Raw genomic sequence first — 26,112 nt, 5'->3', positions numbered from 1 at the left:
ATAAATAGAGATGATAATTTTTATCTAAATTTAAAATTTTTAACCCTAATGAGAAGGGGATGTCTAGATAGAAACAAAAAAAAAAAAAAAAGACGAGAATAGGGATGAAGACAAAATAAATTCCCCGCAATTAGAGACGGAGATATATATATCCCCTTCTTACCCTGCTCCTGTCCTAGGCCCCATACCCAACACTTTATATTAATATATTTACTTAAAATACTAACATATTTTTATAATTTTAGATGATTTATATTTTTAAAATTTATTTAAGTTACATATTAAAAGGTTAATATATAATATTTGTGATATTTGAAATAATGAGTTAGTTTTAATTTTACTTAATTTTGTTGTTCAATATACTTATGTTATGTTTAGAGAATACAGAGAGAGAATTTTTTCTGATAAGAGATTTTTTCCCTCAGAGACGGAAAAGGAATGAGAGAAAATTTTTCTTTGAGAAAAGAGAATAGAGAATTCTTATCATCCCCATAACAAGAATAGAGATTTATATTTCTACAGGAACAAAGATAGGGACAAGGATTGTATCCCCTCCTCACCCTTTCCCTTTGCCAGCCCTTATAATCTAAAAAATGTTTATCTATCTACGTTAATAATATGTATTGTATCGTATAATATATTTATTATATTATTTTAATTTAATATACCTTATAATACATATTATTTTTTATTTGTATTATGTCATATAATAAGATATATATTATATGATACTAATAATTAAACTACTTTTGTCGGACTTTATCTTAATCACAAATGTGATTATTTGTTTAGATTTGGGTTCAAATTCTCTTCCAAATCAATTGAACTTGGTACAACTTATATTTGGTCATATTCATGTCTACTATATAGATAGAAATTTATTTTATTATTATTATTATTATTATTATTTCTCTAAGTCGATTCTCTAAATCAATTGAATCTTAATTATTAATATTATTATAATAATTTAGGCAAATACCATGAACATGCATGATCCATTCATCTTACGTTGAATGGTAAAATATTAAAGTCTTCAATTCAATTTTCTTTTCACAATTATAATATCAAATCAATGAAGGCTACTTCTACAAACATATAATCCCTTTAGTTCTGACCAAATCAATTGGTTTTCCGACAACCCAACTTGAAAAGCACAAGATTGTCCTTTAAAATTGGAGCTGAATTTTATGCACATTTCTAAAAGCATATTAAGTGAGTGAATTGCATGATCCCACTCAACGTTTGACTCAAACGCACTTTTTCTCTTAGATGTTAATAAATATTAATCACACTTTAAAAAAAAAAAAAACGCTCTAGTAACAAAATCATGATTCTCACACAAATGTAAAAAATGTAATTATTATATTATTCCTAATTATTCTTTTTTTTTGGAATTTATTATATTACCCTTGGTTAAATACAGTCAATATTTTCACACATTACCCCCTCTTTTCGACAATTGAGATTGTATGTCTTTGATCGGTTGAACTCATTCTCGTCCACTCTTATCTTTCTTCAGTTCGATCTCTTTTCCTACTCAATCAAAAACACATAATCTTGTCTGTTATTTAAGCATCTTGGGTTTATGGCTACGAATGGAAAATCAAAATTAGGGGTCGATTTGGGTCAAGCCGGATTCGAATACCTCTTGATTCGAATAGAAAATGGTCTTACTTGAGTTTGGTTTAAGCTTATTGAGTCAAAATTAAATCCGATTTGGATAAAAATGGCTCAGTTCGGTTCGATTCTAGATTAAGTTAATTTTATAACTCAAATCAATTATTCGAATTCATAACTTGGTTCGTCTTGAATTAATGGTTTAAATTAACAAGATTTTTCTCATCATTAAAAATATTTAATTATATGAAATAAATTTTTAATGAGTATTTTTTCATATTAAACTTTTTAATTTGTAGTGCTCATTTGTCTCATTCTCTCTTACTGTTAATATAAAGTACAACAAAATTATTTTACTATTCCAATCACTACTACTTTACTTTATTTTACGCAAGATTCAATCTTGTACACTTATATAGTTGTGATAAAAACCGCATCAATAGTAACTAATTTGATTACTTAAGAATTAACAAAGTTAAATATGTGGATATTAATTTATATTTGAAACCTACGAAAAGATAGAAAGAAGAGAAAAAAAAATTAAAAGAAAAAACTTTTTGTAATTTATAACACATAATACTTTATAATATGTAGATTGGAATCAAGAATAATTAACTATATTTTAGATTGATTTTATTTCATCCTTAAAAGATATTTGAAAATAAAATTTAAGACATTATGGATATACCACAATCATATTGATATTAGTTTGAACATGTATGATTTTTTAACTCCTCCACTCATAAATTAGACACAACGTATTAAATTATCATGAAATTTGCAAATATATTTGGAAAATTTAATTTATTTTTATGTTTCCATTTATAGAGAATTAATTTAGTATTAGAAATTCCGTAAAGTTCTGTGTACTAACAATGGGTATTAAATTGTATATTAAAAATGATTTGTTATTATATGACTGAATGATACTTTATTTTTAATTTAAAATTATCAAAATCATAATGTCATATTATTGTTAATATAAAAATTAAAACTCATTATTAGTGCATCTAATTTTATTATTAAAAATTTATTTGTTTTACATTTTGTTAGAAGTTTTATTTAGTTTTTTACTATTGGTATTACTTTATTTGATTTGTTAAATAATAAAAAATTTGGTAATATTTAATTACCAAGGTGACATGGTAAGTAACATAAAAGGGATCACACCCATCTTAAGTATTGAACAACATTGAGGTAATTTTAATTTTGTTATATTAAAATTTTAAGATAAAAATAGTTTTATATTTAATTAAAATAACAAGTACCCTAAACCCCTGTTATAACTATTTTACCTGTACTAAAATAATTATTAAGAAAAAAATTATCCCTCCGCCACCTATCACATCACCACTGGTAAAAATCGCACCACCCACATTACCAGTTTGCCACCACTTGTCGATTACCACGTACGAACATGGCCACCACCCTTTTGTCATTGTGAACAAACTTTTCTCCAATAATATATCCTGTTAGATTTGCCATACCTGATAAATTTGCAATGCTTCATCTAGTTGTCATGCTAGATCAAGTTGAGAAGAATTAAGGTTGTGGGAGTTTTAGCTCCTGTACTTGCATCATATAGACCTCACAGCAGCTGTCCCAAATGTCTAGTGGTGCATCTTACCTCCACTTGCATGAGCACTCCAAGTGTCGTTAGACTTTTCATTTACCATGTACATTTTGATGTACTATGGTTTCCATCTTCTATTTCTCCTACAATGCCTAGATTTTTTGATTTATTGTAGTTTACGTTTATTTTAGTTTAACATATTTAAATAAAATAATGTATCAATATTATTTTATTATTGATAACCAAATATAATTATTATTTATACATGTTAATTTAATCAAACATAATATTAATTTATATCTAATAATATTTTAGATAATAAATATTTATGATAACTTAAAATTTTTGTAATTAAATATTACCTCGAATTAAACACATCCATAACTTATCTTATTTTTTTAAATAAATAATAATATTATTATTATTATTGATGAATTTGAGCCAAGTTGACTTAGACTTGACTCAATATTTGATTTGAATGAATTCAAACTAAAGCATGGATAGTCACAACTCCAATTAAAATTGAACCGACTTGAGTTTGCAAAGTCATTGGAAAGTTATTAACAGATCCGTTTCTTTGATAACTTTTCATTAATCTTCAACTACATTTATTCTTCCTTCTTAGTAGCTTTCCAATGGATGTTCAAGCAACTCATTGGCAATTCGAGTTAGACATTTTGAATTTGAGTCAAACTCAAACTTAGTCTTACCCTTGATTTTGCTTTGCTCAAATCCATCCCAATTTATTAGCATGAATAAGACTCATCATGTAGAACTAGCAGTATTAATAAGCTGAGCTAAATCTTTTAAGCTTCAACTTAAATGCTCTCAACTAGAAGCCAAAGAAATCGACCTTATCAATTCAATTCATTGCCAAACCAAACAAAAGTGAAAAAGAGTTAAATAAGAAAGAAAGTGTCATTGCCAGTACCACCTGCACCACCACCATGTCATTTTCCCTTAGAAGATTACACACACAGGAAAAGAATAAAAGTATCCAACGACTCAATTTAACTATCCGTCCATCTTTCTTTTATCTTCATTAAAATCTTCCACCGCACGACTTCCGTTCTCATATTTATACCCCACACACACCTTCCTTCTTCAACCTCATCTCTTTCCCTATTATAAATTCCATGACCACTTATCCTGGCCGTCGAATCCCATGGATTTCGATCAAGATTGAGGATCAGATTAACCCTAAGCAAACTCAAGAAGGTGAAGTGGGCAATATGTCAACTACTGCAGCAGAAGCAGCAGAAAATGATTGTGGGGAAGAATTCGAGTGTCATACGCCTACCTCCGATGAAAACAAGATCCCTATAAGCCTATTTTGTCCACCGGCGCCAAGAAAACCTACCAGAATGAATAGTATTTCCGGCAAGAGAAAGTTGTTTGACGATGAGCAGTTCTTTGAGACGGTGAAACGCGAAGAGATTGAGGAGTTTTTCCGATTAAATTTCGAGCTTGCTGCAAGGAGACCGATGATTGCGAAGAAGAGGCGCAAGTGTACATGATGAAGGAGAGAACTTCATCATTACAAGCCTGCGTAGTAACATTATATTTACACTTATTATTACTTTGTTTTAATTACGTTTTATTATATAGCTTGTATGGTTTATGATCATTAATCATGATTAATATGTATGTAATGAAAAATCCCACGTTCAATTTGCAGATATTTTTCACTATTTTGTTGGAATTTTATAGATTTTCTGATTAATTATACAATTAGATACACAAATGATATTTAATAATATATTTAATTATTATAAGATAGTCTATATATCCAATGATATATTCAAACTTATGTGCAAATAATTTTATTTGATTTCAATTTGGTTTTGTGATGTAATTTGGATCCAATACGCAAAACGTTTTTTCTTTATTGTACTGTAATTTGAGGGACAATATGGAATACAATGTCGGTTTCTTGTTTGGTTTTTGTAAGCTCTATCTAATAAAGTTACCATAATTATTATTTATTTAACACGTCTAGAGATGAATTCTGGTAAAACCCCCATTAAAATTTAGAATCAGACTTTGAAAATATATGAAATTAATGTGAACAGTTTAAAACAAAATCAGAAACTGCTTAACAAACATGATATGAAAGCCTAAAAGTCTCACTTCCCAACTCAGCAACAAGTGCTTAAATGAAAAGCTATCAGGCACAAAAGCTAAATCTATTCTCAATTTAAACCTTTTTAGTCCAACAAGTCATTTCCCAAAGTTGATTGTGTAACTTATAAATCCCTATATAACTTGTTCAAAGAATAGAAGAATCCAACCGCTCACTCTTCTCTCTCTCTCTCTCTTTCGCTTTCTTTCTCTTTCTCACCTTCCCTCTCACGCCAGCTCTCCTCCCCCATACTTCTTCTTCAATTTTCTCTTACTTATATCCCCCATTTCTATATTTTTATTTACTCCATTTCTGTCCTTTGTTTTGAAAAAGTAAATATGCCTGCCGATCTAGAAAGAATTCTAGATTTGCCCAGAATTCCATTATCTCCGATTAAGCCGTTATCTTCTGCCAATACTACTGAAGAAAAAGAAGATAATGTTTTTAACGGCGACGAAGAATGTAGAACGCCGACATCGGAACAGCACAAGATTCCGAAAACGTTTTGCTGTCCGCCGGCGCCACGAAAGCCGAAGACAAGAAAAGTTTCATGCAAAAGAAAGCTGGTAGAGCTGGAGTTCTTCGAGATCAAGAACCGCGAAGAAGTGGAAACGTTTTTAAAATCCAGCTTGGAGCTTCAAGGTATTAGGTCTTCCTCCATGAAGAGAAGGTGCAATAATAGTAATAATAATGTCATTACTTCCTGTAAATGAAAAAAAAAATTACACAATTAATTCATCATCTTGATGAAATCATTTTATATCAATATTTGTAATGCTCAAAAGGGTCTTGAATTCTGTATCTACTTCAAGTTGAAAAAGATCCAAAACCCATTGAAGGATCTGAATTGTTGTGAAACATATGCTTTTTCTTTTTTCTTTTTTTAATTTTTCTGAAATTTGTATCATTATTATTTGTATTAATTTGTTGAATTATTCAGAGATTTGAGTGTCATGATTTTCTGGTCATATGTTTTCAGGGTTATTGAGATTGACAAAGAGAGATTAGATAGGGAAATATTAAATTAATTATACGTAAGAAGAATAAAGAAAACTATGATCTCATTTCTTGATTATTTTATAAGTCACTTGCTAAGATTGGTTGATTTGTTGAGTAATTGACACGGCTTTGCGGTTGAATAATTTTCTTAATCAAACTCTGTGACGCAGAAAGAGAGCCGGGGATTCATTTTGTCTTATATATGCCATCGGTGGCCAGAAAATGTGGCAAAATTGTGACCTAATGAGCTTTTGTCTCTTTCGAAAATTCTGTGAGGAGAAACATGAGGATGAAAACAGTCCATTCTATAAGTTTGAATCGTACGGCAGAAAATTTTATATATATAAAAGGATATAAAATTAAATTTTATTTAATTTAATTATTATAAAATCAATTAATAATCCCAGAATTTATCTTGCTTATATAAGGTTTGAGGTTCCTCCTTATTAGAAAAAGAAAAAAAGGGAAGAAAACGGTCAATATATAATTTATTTATTTGTTCACCAAAATTTAACCAGGCTGCAACTGAGATTTTTACAGACATTAAGTGCCCAGAAATAAAATTTTGTCAACAACCCATTTGTGTTAATAAATTCAAAAAATTAATAAGAAATAAAATTAGTTTGGTGAAATTAAGTCACCTGGCTAGCTACCTGTAACTATAAAAGTCAATAGGGGTGATTGCAAATTAATTAATAATATAAGATAGCTTAACAAGAATCCTAAGTGATCATTTACTGTATCACATTATTTATGAATTTATATTTTAAGGAGATTTTGTATACTTTATAACAAGACAGATAAGTTCATTTTAAGTGATCTAAACAGGTAAAAAAAAAAGAAAGAAACCCTATTATTTATATATCTTTATATGAACTATATATAAAATAAGAAAGAAATTTCATAAGAGTGAATTACATTTTCTCACCTAAGGGTCGGTCCAAAAGCACTTTTTCCACCATTTTATTGAATAAATCATATTTTTCCACCTAAAATAAATTCTATCCACAAAAAAATATATAATATAAGGGTAAGATTGTTAATTTTATTCTATGAAATTGAAATTGAGGGAGAATTTATTGTAAGTGAGAATAAAATAAATGAAATACAAAAGAGTTTTTTAACATGATTCAACTCATTACGTATTCGAGAGTTTACATTTATGGTTATTTTATTTAACACTGAAAAAGTGTTTTGACTAAGTTTATGTAATGACCACATAATAGTCATTTGGAAAAGACATTTATATAAATATTTATAATGAGGGTATTTGTGTCTTTTTAAGAGATTTCTCGTTTATTTCTCTTTTGATCTTGTATGATATTTTATATTTATAAGATGGAGAGGTATACTTCGTTTTATTAAAGATAAGATAACTTGATCGATCCAGATTTGATATAAAAGTTATTGTTTTCCTACATAGATAATAAATAAGAGTGAAATGTAATCTAGAAGGTCATTGTTTCATATAATATACCCAACTAACTTGTTAACTGTAACTAATACTGATAATTAAGGAAGGTAATTAAGATTTTGTCCTCATGCTTGACTAATAGTAGTAGTATGATAAAAAGAACAGTGACCATGAACATAGCCTCATGTCATGGTGCTTAGTTAATTTCTCCTTCAAGTTTGAGAGTCATGTGATGGACACATGGAATATTTACTCCTTTCCACCTTCTCTTCCTTTTGCTTTAATTTCCTCGTTCACATGCGGACATGAAACTCCTACTACGACAACGTATTACTCACGTTCCATCCAAAAGGTGGTAACTATTTTTTTTACAATATAAAAAAAGACAACAAAAGTAAAATTATTATCTCAGTTAATCTTTTATATATTTATTCAATAAAATTTTTCATATATTCTGCAATAAGTTTGACCTATCTTATCTAAATTTTTTGTCTCTTCTTCCTGTATGTTGAGTCGGTCAAATTCAATCAAACCCAAAACCCACCACGTGTGGGGCATATTTTATATATATAAAATATAAATTTATATTGATTTGGTTGATCAAAGTATTTATTAAAATAATTTTGTTGGGTTTGTAATTTGTTGCATAGGATACCATTTGGATATATAAAAATTGTGGAAGAAGATGGGTTTTGTTTGCCAAATACCAACTCAAATCTATTGTTAAATGAATCTTTCCACGTGAACTGTCTGCTTGGCCATACACACCTGTATTATTTATTTATTTATTTTCATTAGATATAAGTCGTTTTCTCAAGCCTTATTTCAATGAAAAAAGTCATGTTTATTTATTTATTTTTTTTGGCTACGGATGATAATCTACCGTACTCTTTTATTACTATTATTAAATCGATGTAACCATAAAATTCATGAATAATATGATAACATTATTAAATTTATGTACTCATTAATCTCGATACTAATAAGATGATTAATATTGTTAAATCAATGTTTACATCAACCCCAAAAGTAATCAGATAATATTCTTTAGGGTGCTCGTAAATCTTTTTTGTAAAAATTAATATTTTTAGAGAGAGTTTGGTTAGGAGAATTTAAATATTATTCTAGTAAAATATTATTATTGATAATGTACTATAATTTGATAATCACTTCAATATTATGTATTAAAAAATTAATTAGGTAATATTAATTTTGTTAAAATTACATCTTTATTTATTAATTTTTTAAAATAAAATAATTTTTATTTTTAATTAATATAACCAATAATATTGAAAATTTATCAAGATATTCTTATTAAAAAATATTTCATTAATATTTATTTAATATAAAAATACTTTATATTAATATTTTTTTTTTGTATAATATATGCATATGATAATATTTTATTTATTGATTCGTTGTCCCAAAATTTCATTATCGTTATATGTGTAATGATTTATGATAATATATGATTAATTAATCATTAATTTAACCAGACATTCCTTAATTTATTAACCGACAACCTTTATTTATTCCTCAAATATCTGTCTATGCTGGTTCTTGTTTCAGCATTTTCCCCTTTTCTTCCTTTTAGCTCTCAGACATATTATTCCCGTCTGTCTTCCCTCCCCATAATTCTGAAGATTTCACAACAAGCTACCCATTTTTCAGTTACTAAACAAAGAAAGTATGTCAAAAATAATGGCTGTTGGTCAAATAGGTCCTCATGAAGAGAAGAATAAGAATCATATTATATATATAAAGGAATTATATAAAACTATTTAAACATCCTAATATAGTCGCATTTAATGAGATGATTTCAAAAAAAAAAAAAAACAATTATATTATTTAATTATAAACTATCATCTTAATTATTTAAGTCTCTTCTCTTGATATTTTAAAATCAAACTCTTAATTTTTTAATAATTATGAAATTGATTATTAGATTTAAGATTTATCTTATTTGATATAATTGATTTCATTATAAAATAATAGTCTGATCTAGATAAGATTTTTCATTATAAAAAAAAAAAATATCAGTTTAGTTTATATAATTTATTTGTACATATAATTTTATTCATTAAGCTATCATTCCACCGTTGCATAAATTTGAACGCGGTAAGAGTTTTTATAAAATTGACTTTTGGATAACCCTCATGGGTTAAGGTGTCAAACTCTAAATCGATTGTTTTAAGAGAGTCCAAATTCCATTGATTGTTTCGGAGGCTTTAACTGGGAGCTAGGGTTGTCTTTTTGCTCTTTCCTGTAAATTAAGGCACAATTTAACATATAGAACCAAATAATGTTATCACATGAAGTTCCAAATTAAGAAGAAGACAATTGTTACTGTTTATTTATTTGATACAACTATACACATAATTTTTATATATAATATTATAAATAAATAATAATATATTATTATATAATTAGATATTATTTTATTTTTAATTTTTAATTATCTAATCATGTGATAATATGTTAGTATTTGTGCATAAAATTGTGTATATAGTATTACTTATATTTATTTGTATATTAATGTTACGGTTTTTTTAATAAAACTATGTATACATATTTTTTATATATAATTTAGATATATAAATAATAGATTATCATATGATTAGATAATTTTAAATTAAAAATAAAATAATATTTAATTATATAATAATATATTATATATGTACCTAAATTGTATAGAAAAAAACAACACATTTTTTTCCCCTTAAAATCCATTGGTCTCACCAGCTGTATAATTGGATTAATTCTCAACCTTAATTATAGAAAATTTTTACATGGTTTTCAAAGCTTTAATAATTAATACAAGACATTAAGGTTCAACTATAACATTGATTTTATATATATATATATATATATATATATATATATGGGTTTTATTTTATTTAACCCCAAAAAAATATCCCTATTAATTAGCTTGTTTTTTACATTAATTTTGAAGAAACCATTTGTTAAATTATATAGGGACAGCATGATGAATATATTAACCTATGATCAAGATTCAAGAACAGGATTGTAACATGTGACATGTAGAAGAATTTATTGAAACTTGTAGGTGCCTTATGTTGTCGTTTTATCATAAATCGAAATAATAAAGAAGAGAAAAGGTAAAGCACAAAACTTAAGTGGCCATAAAAAAACAATGTTTTTAAAATCAAATTAAATATCGATTCGGTAAATGAGTAATTTGGTCAAACCAGTAGTTGAATTGATTAATTAATTAATTGTTTAAAAATAATATTCAAGATAATTTTATATAATTTATTATTAAATATATAATATTAAATATTTTAATATTAAAGTAAACTTCTTTTGATACCATATATATTCAAAATTAATAAATAAAGTATTGGGTTCAATTAATAATAAATTTGTTATAATTTTTTTACGTTGCTTAGTCAAACCCTATTTTTTACTTAGTTTAACTAGGTGGTTCAAATAGTTTAATCTAGTCCCAAAATGGTTTAATCGTAAAAATTGCTTTCAAATGAAACTAGACCGTTTTGGTTAGTGGATCACGATTCAACTGATCAAACCAATCAATTTGCTCCAGTTTTTAAAACCATGCAAATAAACATGACTAAATAATAAATATATTTTTTTTCTATTTTCTATAATATATACAATAAGAATTAAAACCCACAACTTACTACAATATTTAGATATATGATTATATTTGATTATTAGGAATGTGTAAGATCCGACTTGGTATGATTTGAAAGATTTTTCAAATTAAACTGAAAAATCGGTTTAAAATAATAGTATAATTTATTAATATTGAAGTGGGTTGGTAGAGAAATTAATTAAGATGGAATTCAATTAAGTGTGAAATTATATATATTAACCAACCCCAACAAACTAATGAATGAATCCATCCTGACAAATGATTTCTAATTAATTTTGAACATGTAAATTGGATCTACTTTTAAAGAAGGAAGAAGATGAACAGAGGCACTAGAAAAGAAAAGGGGTTGAATTTTATGGTGATGATAAGTAATAATTTCATAAAATGATGAAGGTCAATTGCCATTATAAGTTATGGCATCATTCTTTCTTAGAAATTAATCAAAATGAATATTCTAGGAAAACATCATGACACTGGGACAAATTGAAATCTATAAATAAAAGCCAACAAGATATTTCCGACTGGACGATAGATTTCTACTGAAAAGTTTGAAAAAAATTACGGAAATACCATTTTTAATAGGAAAAATATATTTATATTTTTGTTCAAGTATTATAGCTGAGATATAATTAAATATATTTTATCTAAAAAATTGAAAATATTATATTAACATTTTTATCAAAGTAAATTATAAATAATATTGTTATTTTTAAAAATATATGAAAGGCAAATGGATTTTTTTATTTTATTTAAGAAATTATAATATTCATCTCATATATTTTAAAAATATTTATAGTTGTAATAATTTATAATATGATATTTATATTTCTAATTGTTGTATTTTTTTAAAAGTATAATTGTCATTTTTTAAACTATTGAAAAGAATATAAACAATTTAAAATTTTTAAAACACCCCTTTTTTTTCAAATTTCTAAAAGCCTTCTAAAATTTTTTTAACACTCCTAATGTTTTTAAAAACTATGTTTATCTTCAAACATATGATTATATATCATTAACACCCATACTTATATTTGTAGTAAAAATATTTATTAATATAAATTAGGATAGAAAAATTATTTGATTAAATTATTGGGTGTAAATGTTATTTAGTATCTTTTCAATACTTTTATTAAAATTTAACCGATTTTGTTAACAAATTTAAGTGACAGGTGGATTTTTTTTTTAATTTAAAGAGTAAAATTGAATTTTAAGGAAACTAATATGTGAAAATTGAGGTTAATTTCACTAGTACTTGGTAGAGGTGGTTCGGCTTTCTGGTTTTGTAATTAATATTGATAGAATTAAAAGTAAACAAACAAAAATTGAACAAGAAGACAAAGGATTGATGGCACAATCCAACAAACTTTTTGTGCAAGTGAAACAGAAAATGAAGATGGGTTTAATTTTAATTTCTAGTGATTTTGAAATAAATTATAAATCTAAAATTTCTGAAAATTGAAGTCATTTCAATGTTCTTACATAATCTTGACCATGCATGACTCTCCATGATATTCAGTATTTCTGTATTTTATTTTCAAATTTTGAAGTATTAATTCTTAAAAAAATGGAACATTTGTAAAATATTTCAAGTCCATCATTCTATATTTTTTTTCACCTGTATACAATTTTAAATACACAGATAATATATCATCATATGATTAAATAATTTTGTATACTCAAATGCACACCTGGTTTTATTGATAAACTAAATAACTCATGCAAAGTTTGAGCATGGGGTAGATCTTTCAGATTGTAAGATAATTACTGTACTAATTAACCATACTCTTCAACAAAAGCACTCCATGATTCATCCACTCCCAAAAACATTTCAGTTGCAAAATGACACAACCTCTACAATACTTTTATTCGGACCAAAATTTTATGAAGGCATTGATGAAAGATTTGAAAGCATCCAACAATGGATTTGTTTCCTTTTCAGCACAATTTCTTGATGCTCCATCCCATGATTCTCTGCCAAACCAAAAATAATAACAGCAGCGTAAGAAATGTGAAGATAAACTGAACTAAGAACTATTCACAATGCAGGTTTTATTGACTTTTAAGATAAAACTTACATTTTAATTCTTTCTAATTTTGGATTGCTTCCTTTCTGCAAACCGTCTTTTTGTTGAATATCAACTTTATTTTCGAACACAGTTTCTTTTGCTGTTCTTGATTGGACCCTGCTGCTGTAAGTGCAGCTGGGAATCTTGCCATTTGGGGCATTTACTTCCTGGAAAAAAAAGAAAAGCATATTAACATGGCTCCTGGCAAAATTCTCCTCACAACATTTCCTCATTTTCCAGTTTTGGACAAACATCCATCTTAATTGAGGTGACCGCTGCATAGAATTTTAGCCTTTAAACTAAGCTATTGTCTATGACATGGCTTTAGCATTGAAACATATGCCAATATCTTAACTGATAGGTGAACATCCAAAAATATGATGCACAGCTATGGTCTAAAAACACAGAGCAAAAGGTGTAACCTTGGAAATTACATATGACACGCCCAATAGACACTAATATATATCAACAAGAAGTCCCACTAATTTTCTAATTTAAAAATTATAGAACCTAAACAGAATAAGTATATATAGAATGTGTCACTTGCTGATGACCTGTGTAAAATTATACAACTGTAGAAAAAAATTAGCATTTTCATGTACAAGTATTATAGGTTTCTTATGCCCCTAGCACCATATTCCTATGCAGCTGATGATAAAATTTAAACTAGCAACCAAAGTTTTCAAGAGCAGCTATACTCAACAAAATGGGGCTTGCAGAATTAATTGTCCACAAATACAAACCAAAAGCCTTTTAGGATACTCACCTTAGTGTCATCAATACTTTGGGCTTTTTCAGGCATCTCAGAAGTTAAGGCATCATTATCAGAAAATTCAACCTCAACTTCTTTGTTGACCAGAGTTTTAGGTGCAGGGGCTCTAGTACTAGAGAAATTTGAGATTTTCACTTGTAAGTCTGGAGAATTCTCTACCATATCAGAATTTTTATACAAAACTTTATCTGAAGGGTTTTCTCCTATTTTCTCCAATGAATTTATTTGATCTAATGGTGCACTGCCATTGTCTGAATTTATGACTAACTTTTCAATTTCATTTTCCTTTGAAGTTTCAGTTAAATTCTCTACTCCAGGTCTTTCACTGGAGCTTTCAGCGGTCTTAGGGACAGATCTGGGAGGAAACTCCTCTACCACTACTTCTGCTGAGAAGAGAGTTGCTCTAGCTCTAGCAGCTGCTAATTTTTCAACTCTTTCCTCTGCTTCTGATGGTTTACTAGTTTGCGACTCTTCAGATGTCCTTTCAGCAGATTCTTCAACTACCACAATCACCTGGCTTTCATTGATGGCTCCCTCATTGTGACCTGCTATTTTTTCAACTCTTTCCTGTGCTTCTGATGGTTTACTAGTTTGCAACTTTTCAGATGTCCTTTTAGCAGATTCTTCAACTTCCACAACAACCCGGCTTTCATTGATGATTCCCTCATTGTCAGCTGCTATTTTTTCAACTATTTCCTGTGCTTCTGATGGTTTACTAGTTTGCAACACTTTGGATGTCCTTTTAGCAGATTCTTCAACTTTCACAACCACCTGGCTTCCATATATGACTCCCTCATTGTCACCTGCCACTTTTTCAACTCTTTCCTCTGGTTCTGATGGTTTACTAGTTTGCAACTCTTCGGATGTCCTCTTAGCAGATTCCTCAACTTCCACAACCACCTGGCTTCCATTGATGAGCCCCTCATTGTCCAACTTTTGCTTTTCATTCTCACTGCAGAGCTCATCAGAAATTGCAACCAGTTCTTTGCTAAAACCCTGATTGTGGTTGGGCATAAATTGACTTCCCTTGGATGTTTGCAACTCTTGAGATGTCCTTTTAGCAGATTCTTCAATTTCTATAACTACTTGGCCCCCATTGATGACTCCCTCATTGTCAAACCTTTGCTTTTCATGCTCGCTGCATAGCCCATCAAAAATCGCAACTGGTTCTTTGCTTGCACCCTGATCATGACTTGCACTCAATATTATGTTCAACGGAGCTTGAGGTTCTTTAGCAATTGAACCTAATGGATATTGTTCATCAAACTGATTCATGTTCAGCTCATCTGGAGTGAGTTGAGCAGGACCCAGAACTCGATTTTCTTGGATTATCTCTCGCACAAGCTCCCGTACTGTGTAGAAAGAGCCACCAACTTCCTTGTGTGTGAGATTAAGTGATGGGAAATTCCCATTATTTGAGCTCTGATACCTGCAGGTGATTAATATGCCACAAATGAGGCAACAAAAAAATGGAAACTTTATAAAACATATGATATATATAAGAAAGCAAACTGTGGCCCTTAAGTTTAGGAAAGCATGCACAAGTTATAACAATGATTGCCCAATTATGGATTTATTTGTAGAAAAATTATAAATACTTAAAGCGAATGTCAAGCACAGAAAGAAACACATTTTTTCTGCAGTTGGTGATGTTTTAGAAGTCAAAAATGCTTGCCATTTGGTGTCAATATACCCATCAGAACATGTAGTTACATAAGTTGAACCGCACTGTTTGAACCTAATAATCCACTAAAAAGCTACATTCCTGGAACAAATGCAAAAATGGCCATGAAAAAGATGGTTAAAACTGATCTCCAAACTCTCCTCCAGATCAAAGGATACAATTAGTAGCCCACAACTCAAAGTATCAAAACCCCTATCACATCATATGCTTGACTAATTATTATACATTACAGGCATAAGGGTAAAGCTGTATGTGCTGCTTGCAAATTAGTCACACAATCTGAGGGATCAACACAAATGCATGTGATAGATAATCAGCAAATTTATTCAGGGTAACTAAGAAGTACAAGGCTGAGGTGATACAATAGTAAAAATTTCTAATATTAAGAGAACGCATAAAAATTACTTCTTTATAAAGGATTCAACCATTGTCTTCCTTTCCTCCTTTGAACGCCGAATTCGTGACTTCCTCCCTTCAGACTCATTGCGCTTCGCTAGGGCAAATGTTTGCCCAATCCAGCCATGCTTTATAGTATGCATTATCTTTAGAAATAAGTTCACCACCGCCTGTTAAAAAAAGTAAACTTACAGATAAGAAAATCAAACCTACAGACTCATTCGCAAATCACAATTATAATCGTCCAGTAACAGCACAGGCATGGTCCACCAAAACAAAGCTACAATAAAAAAACACATATTCCCTAAATAAAATAGCATAAACCATCCATTTCACTTTACCGGGATCAGTAAAAATGTCCCCAGTAATTTTAGAATTTGCAGCCGGTAAATTTACCGGGATCAGCAGCCCAATAACCAAGCATTTCCACCCGTAGTCATACGGAGAAATGAATTCAGAATTGGAAAGCATAGGCAGTGAAATGAGAAAAGGACGAAGAATGTTGTTGTTACTTTAAAGTGAATTGATAATGGAAAAAAATGGAAGAAATGAAAAAAACACAACGTAGAGGGAAAAAAGTTGAAAATAGAGGGTTAAAGAGTGTTACCTCAACATTGAGAGAGAGAGAGAAATGAAAGCTGGAGGGAGGGTTTTTCAAAACCCTACGAAGAGGCTAAAGGGAGCGTAAAAATGTATGGTGGTTGGTGAAGCAGAGCAAGGATTGAGTGCAGAGCAAATTTTTTACAATAAAATTAAATTGTGTGAATAATATTATTTTATTATTAATTATTTAATTACATAATAATATATTAATATTTATATATAAGATTATATATAAAAACTATTTCTATATATTTTTTTTCCAAATTTGATGATTATTATCATGTGAATGCTTATGGTACGGATAATCTTCCCATAAAAAAAAATTTAGGTTATCTATAAATAATTATGATGATTTATTAGTTAAAATATAAATAGTAAAAAATATATTTTCGGATTATTTTATTATTTGATTCAAGGATTGAAGGGAGAAAAGCTCTGTAACAAACCCAATAAACTGTGCATAAGAGATGTTTAGGAAAACAAGACCCAACTCCATCAAAGCTGTGAATAAAAAAACCCTTAAGGAGAGTTTGTTCAAATTAAGACCTCCTTCACTGTCATTGCACGTTATTTCCCTTTTAGAAAGCACTACTGGCTGCAGCCAAAACGTCTTTGTGGAGGTACTTATTTAGTGAGTTATATTTGCATTTTGAGTTGGCTTTTTATTGAGTTTTCTAATTTTGTACCAAATTTTGTAAGTTCTCATTTGCGTTTGATTGTGCTTCATGTGTTTGAGTTGAGATGACAATTTTAACTCAAAGTTAGGGTTTTTGACCCTCCTTTTACCAAATAGAAAGGAGATTCTTTGATATAAATAAAAATGGGAATTAAAAAATCTCTACAATTGAAGACGGAGATGCCTCGTCACTGCCCTCATCTCCGCCCCTTTTTATTAATATATTTACTTGTTTTAGGTTATTTATGTTTTTTAAATTTATTCATATTTCTATTGTATGATATTTATGATATTTAAAATAGTGAATTGGTTCTAATTTTACTTAATTTTGTTATTTAATATATTTATATTATGTTTAAAGTATACGGGGAGGGGTTTTCCCGTAGGTACGAGGGGGGATTTTTCCACCCAAGATGGGGAAGAGAATTTTTTTTTGTGGAAAGAGGACAGAGAATCCTTACCATCCCCGTAATAGGGATGAGCCGGGGATGAAAACAGGGATTGATAACACTTCCCTGCCCTCCCCATTGCCATCCCTATGTTCAGGACTTTGGTGTTTCTATATATATATATTATTTTCTAAGGTTTTATTGGCGTGGAAGTTGATGATACTTGCATTGCTTAGTTATCTGTGCTTTTATGGAGAATGTAATAGTTGCAGTTGTGTTGTATTAATTCCAAATTATCTTAGAATTCTGCAGATTAATTTGGGAATTCATAATTAGCAGACGGGTGCAAAAGAAAAGAATGGTGTCCGTGGGAATATTCTGCCTCCTATTGAACAGGTTTCCAGAATTGATTTAGTTTTTTCTTTTTTTTTAAACATATTTTTTCATGTGAAAAGTGTACATTTTGCTTGTTTCTGATTCTGTTGCGTATTTTAGTAATATTTGTCTTTCAATGAGTGAATGATAAATGCCAAAATTTTATGGCCTATGCTGTGGAGAGATTAAACAGTGTCTTTATGGTGATTATTTGTTACTATTAGAAGAAGTTGGTTCAGATAATGTGTTACTTGTGTTTATCTTAACCCCAACTTGGTATTGATTTTAATAAATTGAGTTTTTCGGTATCCACTTTATTTTATATTTTCTTTCAAGAGTGCTTCATTTTTATGTTCTTCTTCATTGCTTCCATCTCCTTGTCTTTGCAATTGGAGATATATGACCTAGCCCTCTGAGGTTAAGGCTTTATAAACGTATTTTTAGCTGTTGTGAGCTGGCCTCTAAAAACACTTTCTTTGGTTTTAAGAACCAATCGACATTTTGGCAAAAGGAAAATCTGGATCACATGTTTTATCTTTCATTTATCTGCTTTTTTGGTATTTTAGTTGTAGTATATATCAGTTTTTAGTTTACTAGATATATTTCTTATAGTTCCATTGTCGGATGTCTTACTTTCAGGAAATCTATGATGAGTTAGATGCAAAGGTGTAGAATTATCTTAGAGGAGAGGTTGCTAATTTGGAGGTATGACTTTACCAATTGAGATTTCCATCCATGTGAATTTGTTTAGGATTTCTGTATCATGAGCCTTCCATTTTTGCAGATTTTACTAGACAAAAAATTGAAGGGTCAACTTGCTGTTAGAGAAGAGTTATTTGGAAAATCTGCAAAGCTGCTGCCAAAGTTGAGAAGGTAGTTTTTGTTCTTATCTTATTTGTTAGCCTTTTATAATCATTTCCTCTCGTTGAAACATAAGCTCAAATTTTGTCGAGGATTCTATGTTAACAATGTATATCTGTTTTTTTAAATTCAAATGTCACTATCCTCTAAAATAATGTTCCAGATTTTGTAAGTTTGAACATGTTTTCTAAATCCTCTAAATAGTAATCCATTTTTGTTTTTCTGAATAATCCTTGATCTGTGGTTCTGAATTTCAGTGGCTGTTGCCCAGTGAGGGAGGCTATTTGGAGGCTGAAGGCTCAGAAAAGACATGGAGAATCAAACAGGAATCAATTGCTTGTGAAGTAGATATCCTAAGCTCAAGGAATCAATATGATATAGTGTTGCCAGGTTGGTGCATCTTGCTTCACACGTTTCTATGATTTAGTGCTTCTTATAATTTTGTTTGACTCATGCTTATGTGGAAAGACTGTCCTTGTCTTGCTGTAAGAAGAGTATAAATGAGTAAAATTGATTCCTGCTCATCTCATGCAGAACTTGGTCCCTAAACTCTGGATTTTTCTGCAAGTGGTCACTAATTGGCAGCAGCTGGACACAAGGGGCACCTAGCTGTTGTAGACATGAAGAATATGAACCTAATTAAAGAAATTCAGGTATGTTCTGGTCCACCAAATTTGAAATGGTTCTGGCAAAGATGCTGATGAATAGATTGCTTTATATTTTGTTGAGAAACTAAATGCTGAGGTTATATGACTATAAAGTTCATATGCTGCAAATCTGTACTCTCTGTCTCAGGAAAAAGCAGGAAAGGTTATCTGAAAATTTGAAATAAGAGGTTGTGGTAGGGGTGACAAGAAATTTGATTTTTCTTTGCATCCTTATTCTATATTTTAGCTATCTTAATTTTACTTCTTATATGTTGCTGGATTGATTATGTTTTTTGTGGCTATCTTGTTTTATCACAAAATTGGACTGATTTGATAATTGTACTGATTCCTCAAGGTTAGAGAAACAGTGCGTGATGTTGTCTTCTTGCACAATGAGTTGTTCTTTGCTGCTGCTCAAAAAAAGTATGGCTATTACTTCTCTGTTCCTTGTTTTTTTGAATTACAATCTGTTATGAACCATCTTATTATGTTATGCCTTAGTTTCAACATTATGGACTACTGGTTCCTAGGTTCTGAAATGCATATTTACACATCAATATTGACAAAGCAAATAATCTTAGCAGGCTATTATGTAGCTTTGTGTAAATGACACAGCTAAGAGTTTTAAATTATGGCAGGTATCCTTAAAATTGTAACTGAGATGGCACTGAACTTCACTGTTTAAAGGTCAGTTACTGTCCTTGATTGATTTGATTTTATGAGCTGTGAAATGACTCTTTCAAATTTGAGCACCAAAGCTTTCTTCTGAGTTTGCTTTGTTATCTTGATTATGAAATATTTAGGAAGAACAAAAAGAGGATTACTTTTCACCTCTTAGGAAAAAGAGCATTTTAAATTTTGCCTTTGCAAAATCTGTCTATGGCTCTACGTATTTTTATCAATGTTCATGGTAACATATGGACAGTGCACCTGGTTAAAGATCTCCAGTTGGGTTTTATGTGGACTACATATGTTTTTCATGTGTCTTTCTGCTTGCTATAGTCTACCGGTTAATATACATACGTATGTGCTTTTTGAAATATGCATATTAGATATAGTGCTTTGTGCTAAGTTACTTCTAAACCCTAGAGTGGAAGTTCAAGGAAGGCTCCAACATAATGTTATTTAATTCTAGCATGCTTTCCTTAAAAAAGATGGGGTTTTAGTTAGAACACCTGTTACATGTTTCCAAACAAGTTAACATTTATTAGGCAGATTTTTAGTTAAATTATTTCTCATTTCTATCTTGTCGACATTTCAGAATAATGGGAAATCAATCATAGATCTTCTCCAAGACTAAAAACCTCACAATTATAATTCACGTGGCTCTCCATACTTGTGCAACTCACTTCACTCAAACCATATTCTGACACAGGCTGTAGTTTCTGGCAATTGTATGGCCATCTTTTTTGAACTTGCTATTTATCACAGATACATTAATGTGCAATTAATTATGCCTTCTAAATCTTGTAGGAACATGGTGCAGTGTTGAAACTACAGTTTCTAAGAAACCACTTCATCTTGGCATCTATAAACAAATCTGGGCATCTCCGATATCAGGATGTTACAATGGGTGAGATTGTAGGTAATTTTTGGACGGGCTTAGGCTGTTCTGATGTGATGCAGGTGAATCCCTACAATCGAGCTCTTGCTTTAGGTCATTCCAGTGGTACAGTAACCATGTGGAATTACCTCAGCTTCCCTCGTCAAGATGCTATGTCAACAAGGACCTGTTTCTGCTATGTCATCAAGGACCTGTTTTGGCATTAGCATTCCATCCTAATGGCCATCTCATGGCCACATCTAGCAAAGAACGTAAAATAAAGATTTGGGACTTGAGGTAATTTGAGGTCCTCCAAACCCTACCAGGCCATGCAAGGACTTTGGATTACAGCCAGAAAGGTGTCCTTGCTCTTGGAATTGGATCATTTGTACAGATTTTCGGAGATTTATCAGGATCTCTGAGTTATAGCAGATATATGGGTCATTCTATGGCAAAAGGTTACCAAATAGGAAAAGTTTTGTTTAGACCATATGAAGATGTACTAGGCATAGGGCAAATCCATTCGAAACATCTAAACAGGTTGGTCTAGTATTCTTATACCACGATCAGGTGAACCCAACTTTGATTCTTGGGTGGCAAATCCATTCGAAACATCTAAACAAAGGAGAGAGAAGGAAGTTCGCACTCTTCTTGACAAACTTCCACCTGAAACTATCATGCTGGACCCATCTATGATTGGTATAGTGAGGCGAGAAAGGAAGAAGGAGAAGCCAACAAAGGAGGAGAAAGAGGCTGAAATGGAAGCTACTGTTGAGAATGCCAAAGAGTTACTATGAAGAAGAAAACAAAGGGAAGGACTAAACCAAGTAAGAAAGCCAAAAAGAAGCAGGAACTTATTGTGAAAGCCAAGAGGCCTTTCTTGGAACAACAAATGAAAGAAGAACAAGCATTGTCCAAAAAGAAGCAGAAAACTAGTGAGGATATCAAATTACCGGCATCGTTGCAACGCTTTGCATTAAAGGAGTCTACATGAGTATTTCCTTACTAGCCATTTTTGGAGATAGTTTTTTCTTTACCACACAATTTTGTGCTATCCCAACCCATAAAATGTATCATGAAAATATGTTTCTTCATATTACTGTTGTAGATAATGAGCCCCGGAAACGAGAATGCATTCATTTTCTCTCTTTCTGAGTTATAGAGAAGTTAATATTCATGTATTTTAAAGCAGCAAGTTTTTTCAATATTCATTTGGATCAAATTATGGATGATTTATAAAAACAAAATTTAATTAAATTCAATCTATTTCTGAATTAGACTGAATCTAAGAAATGATCAATTATATTTATTATATTGAAGGTTGAAGTCTAGTTCCAATGTGACCAGTATATAAGACTTGACTACTGATTATTTATTTGATTATTTAATGACAATCAACTTATATTAATATAAAATAGGCAAAATTTGTTTATAAATTGTAATGTTTATAGGTTGAAATGCAAGGTTGCACATATAGATAAATTGGTATAACCATCCTCCGGAATTAAAGCTGCTCCATAAGCAAAACAAACTCAATATCAATGATAAGATCGCCATCCTTACTAACAACAAATCTTCCATCACAACCACAGAAATAGAGTCAGAGAGGAAATATGAGAGATTTTCAAGGAAAATTAACTAGGAAGTATGCAAGCAAAAAAATTAAGGCCTAATGGCTCCTTCTCACCTTTCTCTTTTCTTTCTTGAAACTGCCTGCAAATCACCACCATTTCAATCTTCCCAAAACTCACCATTTTTAGTTATCTTGTCACCCACTTAATATTAAATCCTCCCTTGGCCTGCATTATTAAATAATAATGGCAGCTGCCAAGAGAAATGAGTGCCCTGAAGACCCTTTCAATCCTCTTATAACATCAATTGTTCAGATCTCTTGTATGCTTGTTATTGCTCATCTATTTCACCTCTTCTTCAAGCCTTTAGGCCAGCCAGGACCCATCTCGCAAATCCTTGTAAGAATTTTGTTTTAATATTAGTTTCGGATTTGAATATGAAAGTGTTTCTGAAAATATGTTGGTAATGCGTGTGTCCTGTGATGTTTTTGTGTGTTTTGTTGCATCAGGCAGGGCTAGTTCTGAGTCCCACATTGTTGTCACGAGTCAACAAAATTCGACAATTCTTTCTGCAGGATGCTTCTGCATTGTACTATCGATTTTTTGCCTTCGTAAGTCGCATACTTTTTATGTTCTTGATTGGTCTTGGCATGGATATTCCTTATATACGGCTGAATTTGCGTCTGGCAAGCACCATTTCCTTTGGTGTTTTTGTAATGAGCATAATTTTTGGAGGTTCTATATCTTGGTTCCTTATAAATGCAATAGATGTTACTGACAACAAGGCCTCATTCGTTCTTGTTGTTATGATTCTTCTGGCAAACACAGCCTCTCCTGTGGCGATTCGTTTGATCGATGAGTTAAAATTCGACACTTCAGAAGTGGGAAGATTGGCAATAGCCACTTCTGTGATCAGTGAAATGTCATGTGTATTGGTTTATTCGATTTATCTCTCAGTTTCTTCCTGGCTTATGTTTCGATATGCATTGTGTTGCATTATTATAACTGTGGTACTTATTTTCCTGAACAAGAAATTGGCAGTGTGGTTTGCAAAGTGGAATAAGAATTCAAAATATATATCAAATGCTCAGGTTGTAGCCATTTTGGTGCTTCTGGTGGGAGTTTCTGTTGGTACAGAATCCTTCGGTTATAACAGTACAATAACTGGATTTCTCCTGGGAATGATGTTTCCAAGGCAAGGCAAAACTACGAGGACTTTGTTTAAAAAGCTCACTTACTCTGTTCATAATTTCTTGCTTCCAATTTACTTTGGCTACATGGGGTTCCAATTTGATACACGCGATCTAGATATGGTTCAAAACATCTGTGCTGTTATTTTCTTGCTTTTGTTCAGCTTTGGGACCAAGATTATTGGCACATTGGCTGCCTGCCATCACCTCAAAATCCCAATGTTGAAAGGGGTACTTCTTGCTTTGATTCTAAATTTGAAAGGCAATTTCGAGCTTCTACTCATCGATGGAGAAATCGATTCCTTGGTAAGATTTTCTTAGCCTAATGCTTATTATTCCATAAACTTATTGGTATTCACTTAATGCCTATTGACATTAGAAGACATCCTAAATTTCTGAAACTTGATATAATCTTTCTTCTAATGCAAATGTCCTCATATGAGATATATCTATGAAAATTGAATGATAATCTATGTATTGTTGTTGCAGACATGGTGGAATGGTAAAGTTCACCGTTTACTTTTCCTAGTAGTAGTGGTGAATACACTGATCTCAGGGCCAGCTGTGGCTTATATATTGAAAAGAAAGGAGAGATATTTTTCTCACAACATTACTGCTGTGGAATCACTTGAAGCGGAAAGTGAACTCAGAATGTTAGCTTGTGCATACGAGCCTCGCCATGCTTCTGGGCACCTTGTACTTATTGCAGCCATGGGGAAATCTGTCAACCCTTACTTGATGCACCTGGTGGAGCTCCCCAAGAAACACCGCAAAACTCAGTTGATGTACAACCAGCTTGAAGATGGTGGGCAGTTCAGTGACGAGGAAGAATATGGTGGCAATGATGTGCTTGAGATCAATAATGCTGTTGATGCCTTTACCTTACAAACCAATATGAAAATCCATCAAATAAAAGTTGTTAATACTTATGCAAACATGTATGAAGATGTGTGCACTGGGGCTGAGGACTTGCGTGTGTCAATAATTTTCCTGCCATTTCATAAGCATCAGCGCATTGATAAGATCCTGGAGAATAGCAAGGAAGTATACAGAACAACTAACCAGAAAATTCTTCGACACGCTCCATGCTCAGTCGGATTGCTTGTGGATCGAAGCCAAACCGGGTTTCAGCAACCAATTGGCTCTGACAGGGTGCAGCAAGTAGCAATTTTGTTCTTTGGTGGCCCTGATGATCGCGAGGCCTTGGCCTGCAGCAAAAGAATTACTAGAAATGCTCATATCAAATTAACTGTAATCAGGTTTCTGCCTTCAGAATCGCAAAGAGTACAGAATTCTGATGCATCCTCTAGAGATGACATGCTCATAATGTCCTTAGCAAGCAATGAGATGGAAATTGCAAAAGACGATGCTTTCATTGAGGACTTTCGACTCAGGTAACTACCCTCAAACATATTTTACTGTATACTTCTGAATAAAAAACATTGCATCAAAAAGTAGTCCTAGTGTGTGCCAATCCAAGTACTATTATAAGTCTAAATCCCTCGAAAAATCGACATCTCATTTCTAGTAATTGACAGTGCAAACTATTTTTCAGGTATGTGACAACAGGTGAAGCTGGCTACACAGAGAAGTATGTTAGCAATGGGGCAGAAACTGTGCAGACTCTAAGGGATATTGGGGAGACAATGGATTATTCATTATACATAGTTGGGAAGGGCAGTGGGCGAGGGCGATCAGTGATGACAACAGGGATGAGTGACTGGGAGGAGTGCCCGGAACTCGGGAAGCTGGGAGATCTTTTGGCTTCTTCAGATTTTGACCTGAAAAGTTCAGTTTTGATCATTCAACAACATAAGCAATATCCTAACGAAGACATAGTAGTTGATGAATAGTTTTAATGAAAATTTACTTACCCTATGTAAGTCTTGTGTGTTTGTATGTATACATACAGTGAAAGAAGTTGATTAGATCTCAAAAACATAGTGGGCAGAGATTCTAGTTTGTCTCAAATCTGAT

At 31.1% G+C, this 26,112-nt stretch overlaps 3 protein-coding genes and 1 pseudogene across 4 annotated transcripts; 3 read left to right on the top strand and 1 right to left on the bottom strand.

Moving 5' to 3' along the window:
* Positions 1 to 4,156: 4,156 nt before the first annotated feature.
* On the top strand, positions 4,157 to 4,871 carry LOC123227301 (cyclin-dependent protein kinase inhibitor SMR2-like). Its single transcript, XM_044652044.1, has one exon. It carries the CDS (start codon positions 4,327 to 4,329, stop codon positions 4,705 to 4,707), a length of 381 nt encoding a protein of 126 aa, XP_044507979.1. The 5' UTR covers positions 4,157 to 4,326; the 3' UTR covers positions 4,708 to 4,871.
* Positions 4,872 to 13,033: 8,162 nt separating this feature from the next.
* Positions 13,034 to 17,041, bottom strand: LOC123226698. Of its 2 annotated transcripts, none has more exons than XM_044651230.1 (5): positions 16,888 to 17,041; positions 16,290 to 16,450; positions 14,195 to 15,629; positions 13,438 to 13,595; positions 13,034 to 13,333 (listed from the first exon to the last, which is right to left on the bottom strand). In XM_044651230.1, exons 2-5 carry the CDS (start codon positions 16,421 to 16,423, stop codon positions 13,225 to 13,227), a joined length of 1,836 nt encoding a protein of 611 aa, XP_044507165.1. In that variant the 5' UTR covers positions 16,424 to 16,450; positions 16,888 to 17,041; the 3' UTR covers positions 13,034 to 13,224. The 2 variants fall into 2 exon arrangements, with proteins under 2 accessions (XP_044507165.1, XP_044507166.1); XM_044651231.1 differs by lacking the exon at positions 16,888 to 17,041 and adding an exon at positions 16,622 to 16,783.
* A 1,386-nt stretch (positions 17,042 to 18,427) lies between these two features.
* LOC123227173 lies at positions 18,428 to 22,513 on the top strand (annotated as a pseudogene).
* Positions 22,514 to 23,191: 678 nt separating this feature from the next.
* Positions 23,192 to 26,112, top strand: LOC123228341 (cation/H(+) antiporter 2-like). Its single transcript, XM_044653696.1, has 4 exons — positions 23,192 to 23,344; positions 23,455 to 24,441; positions 24,625 to 25,529; positions 25,691 to 26,112. Exons 1-4 carry the CDS (start codon positions 23,192 to 23,194, stop codon positions 25,986 to 25,988), a joined length of 2,343 nt encoding a protein of 780 aa, XP_044509631.1. The 3' UTR covers positions 25,989 to 26,112.

This window comes from Mangifera indica, chromosome 10 (assembly GCF_011075055.1).
Source record: "Mangifera indica cultivar Alphonso chromosome 10, CATAS_Mindica_2.1, whole genome shotgun sequence".
NCBI lineage: Eukaryota > Viridiplantae > Streptophyta > Magnoliopsida > Sapindales > Anacardiaceae > Mangifera > Mangifera indica.
The sequence above is the reverse complement of the archived record's forward strand: the minus strand, read 5'-3'. Positions and strand labels throughout refer to the sequence as shown.

What these genes read in the sequence shown, in the direction of transcription:
- LOC123226698 (XM_044651230.1), bottom strand. Translation starts at nt 16,423, where the DNA reads ATGCATACTATAAAGCATGGCTGGATTGGGCAAACATTTGCCCTAGCG. An exon ending in GTTGAATCCTTTATAAAGAA is followed by an intron (nt 15,630 to 16,289) that starts GTAATTTTTATG and finishes AATCACCTGCAG; the next exon opens with GTATCAGAGCTCAAATAATG. An exon ending in AAATTAGAAAGAATTAAAAT is followed by an intron (nt 13,334 to 13,437) that starts GTAAGTTTTATC and finishes TTGGTTTGGCAG; the next exon opens with AGAATCATGGGATGGAGCAT.
- LOC123227301 (XM_044652044.1), top strand. Translation starts at nt 4,327, where the DNA reads ATGACCACTTATCCTGGCCGTCGAATCCCATGGATTTCGATCAAGATT.
- LOC123228341 (XM_044653696.1), top strand. Translation starts at nt 23,192, where the DNA reads ATGGCAGCTGCCAAGAGAAATGAGTGCCCTGAAGACCCTTTCAATCCT. An exon ending in GACCCATCTCGCAAATCCTT is followed by an intron (nt 23,345 to 23,454) that starts GTAAGAATTTTG and finishes TTGTTGCATCAG; the next exon opens with GCAGGGCTAGTTCTGAGTCC. An exon ending in ATGGAGAAATCGATTCCTTG is followed by an intron (nt 24,442 to 24,624) that starts GTAAGATTTTCT and finishes TTGTTGTTGCAG; the next exon opens with ACATGGTGGAATGGTAAAGT.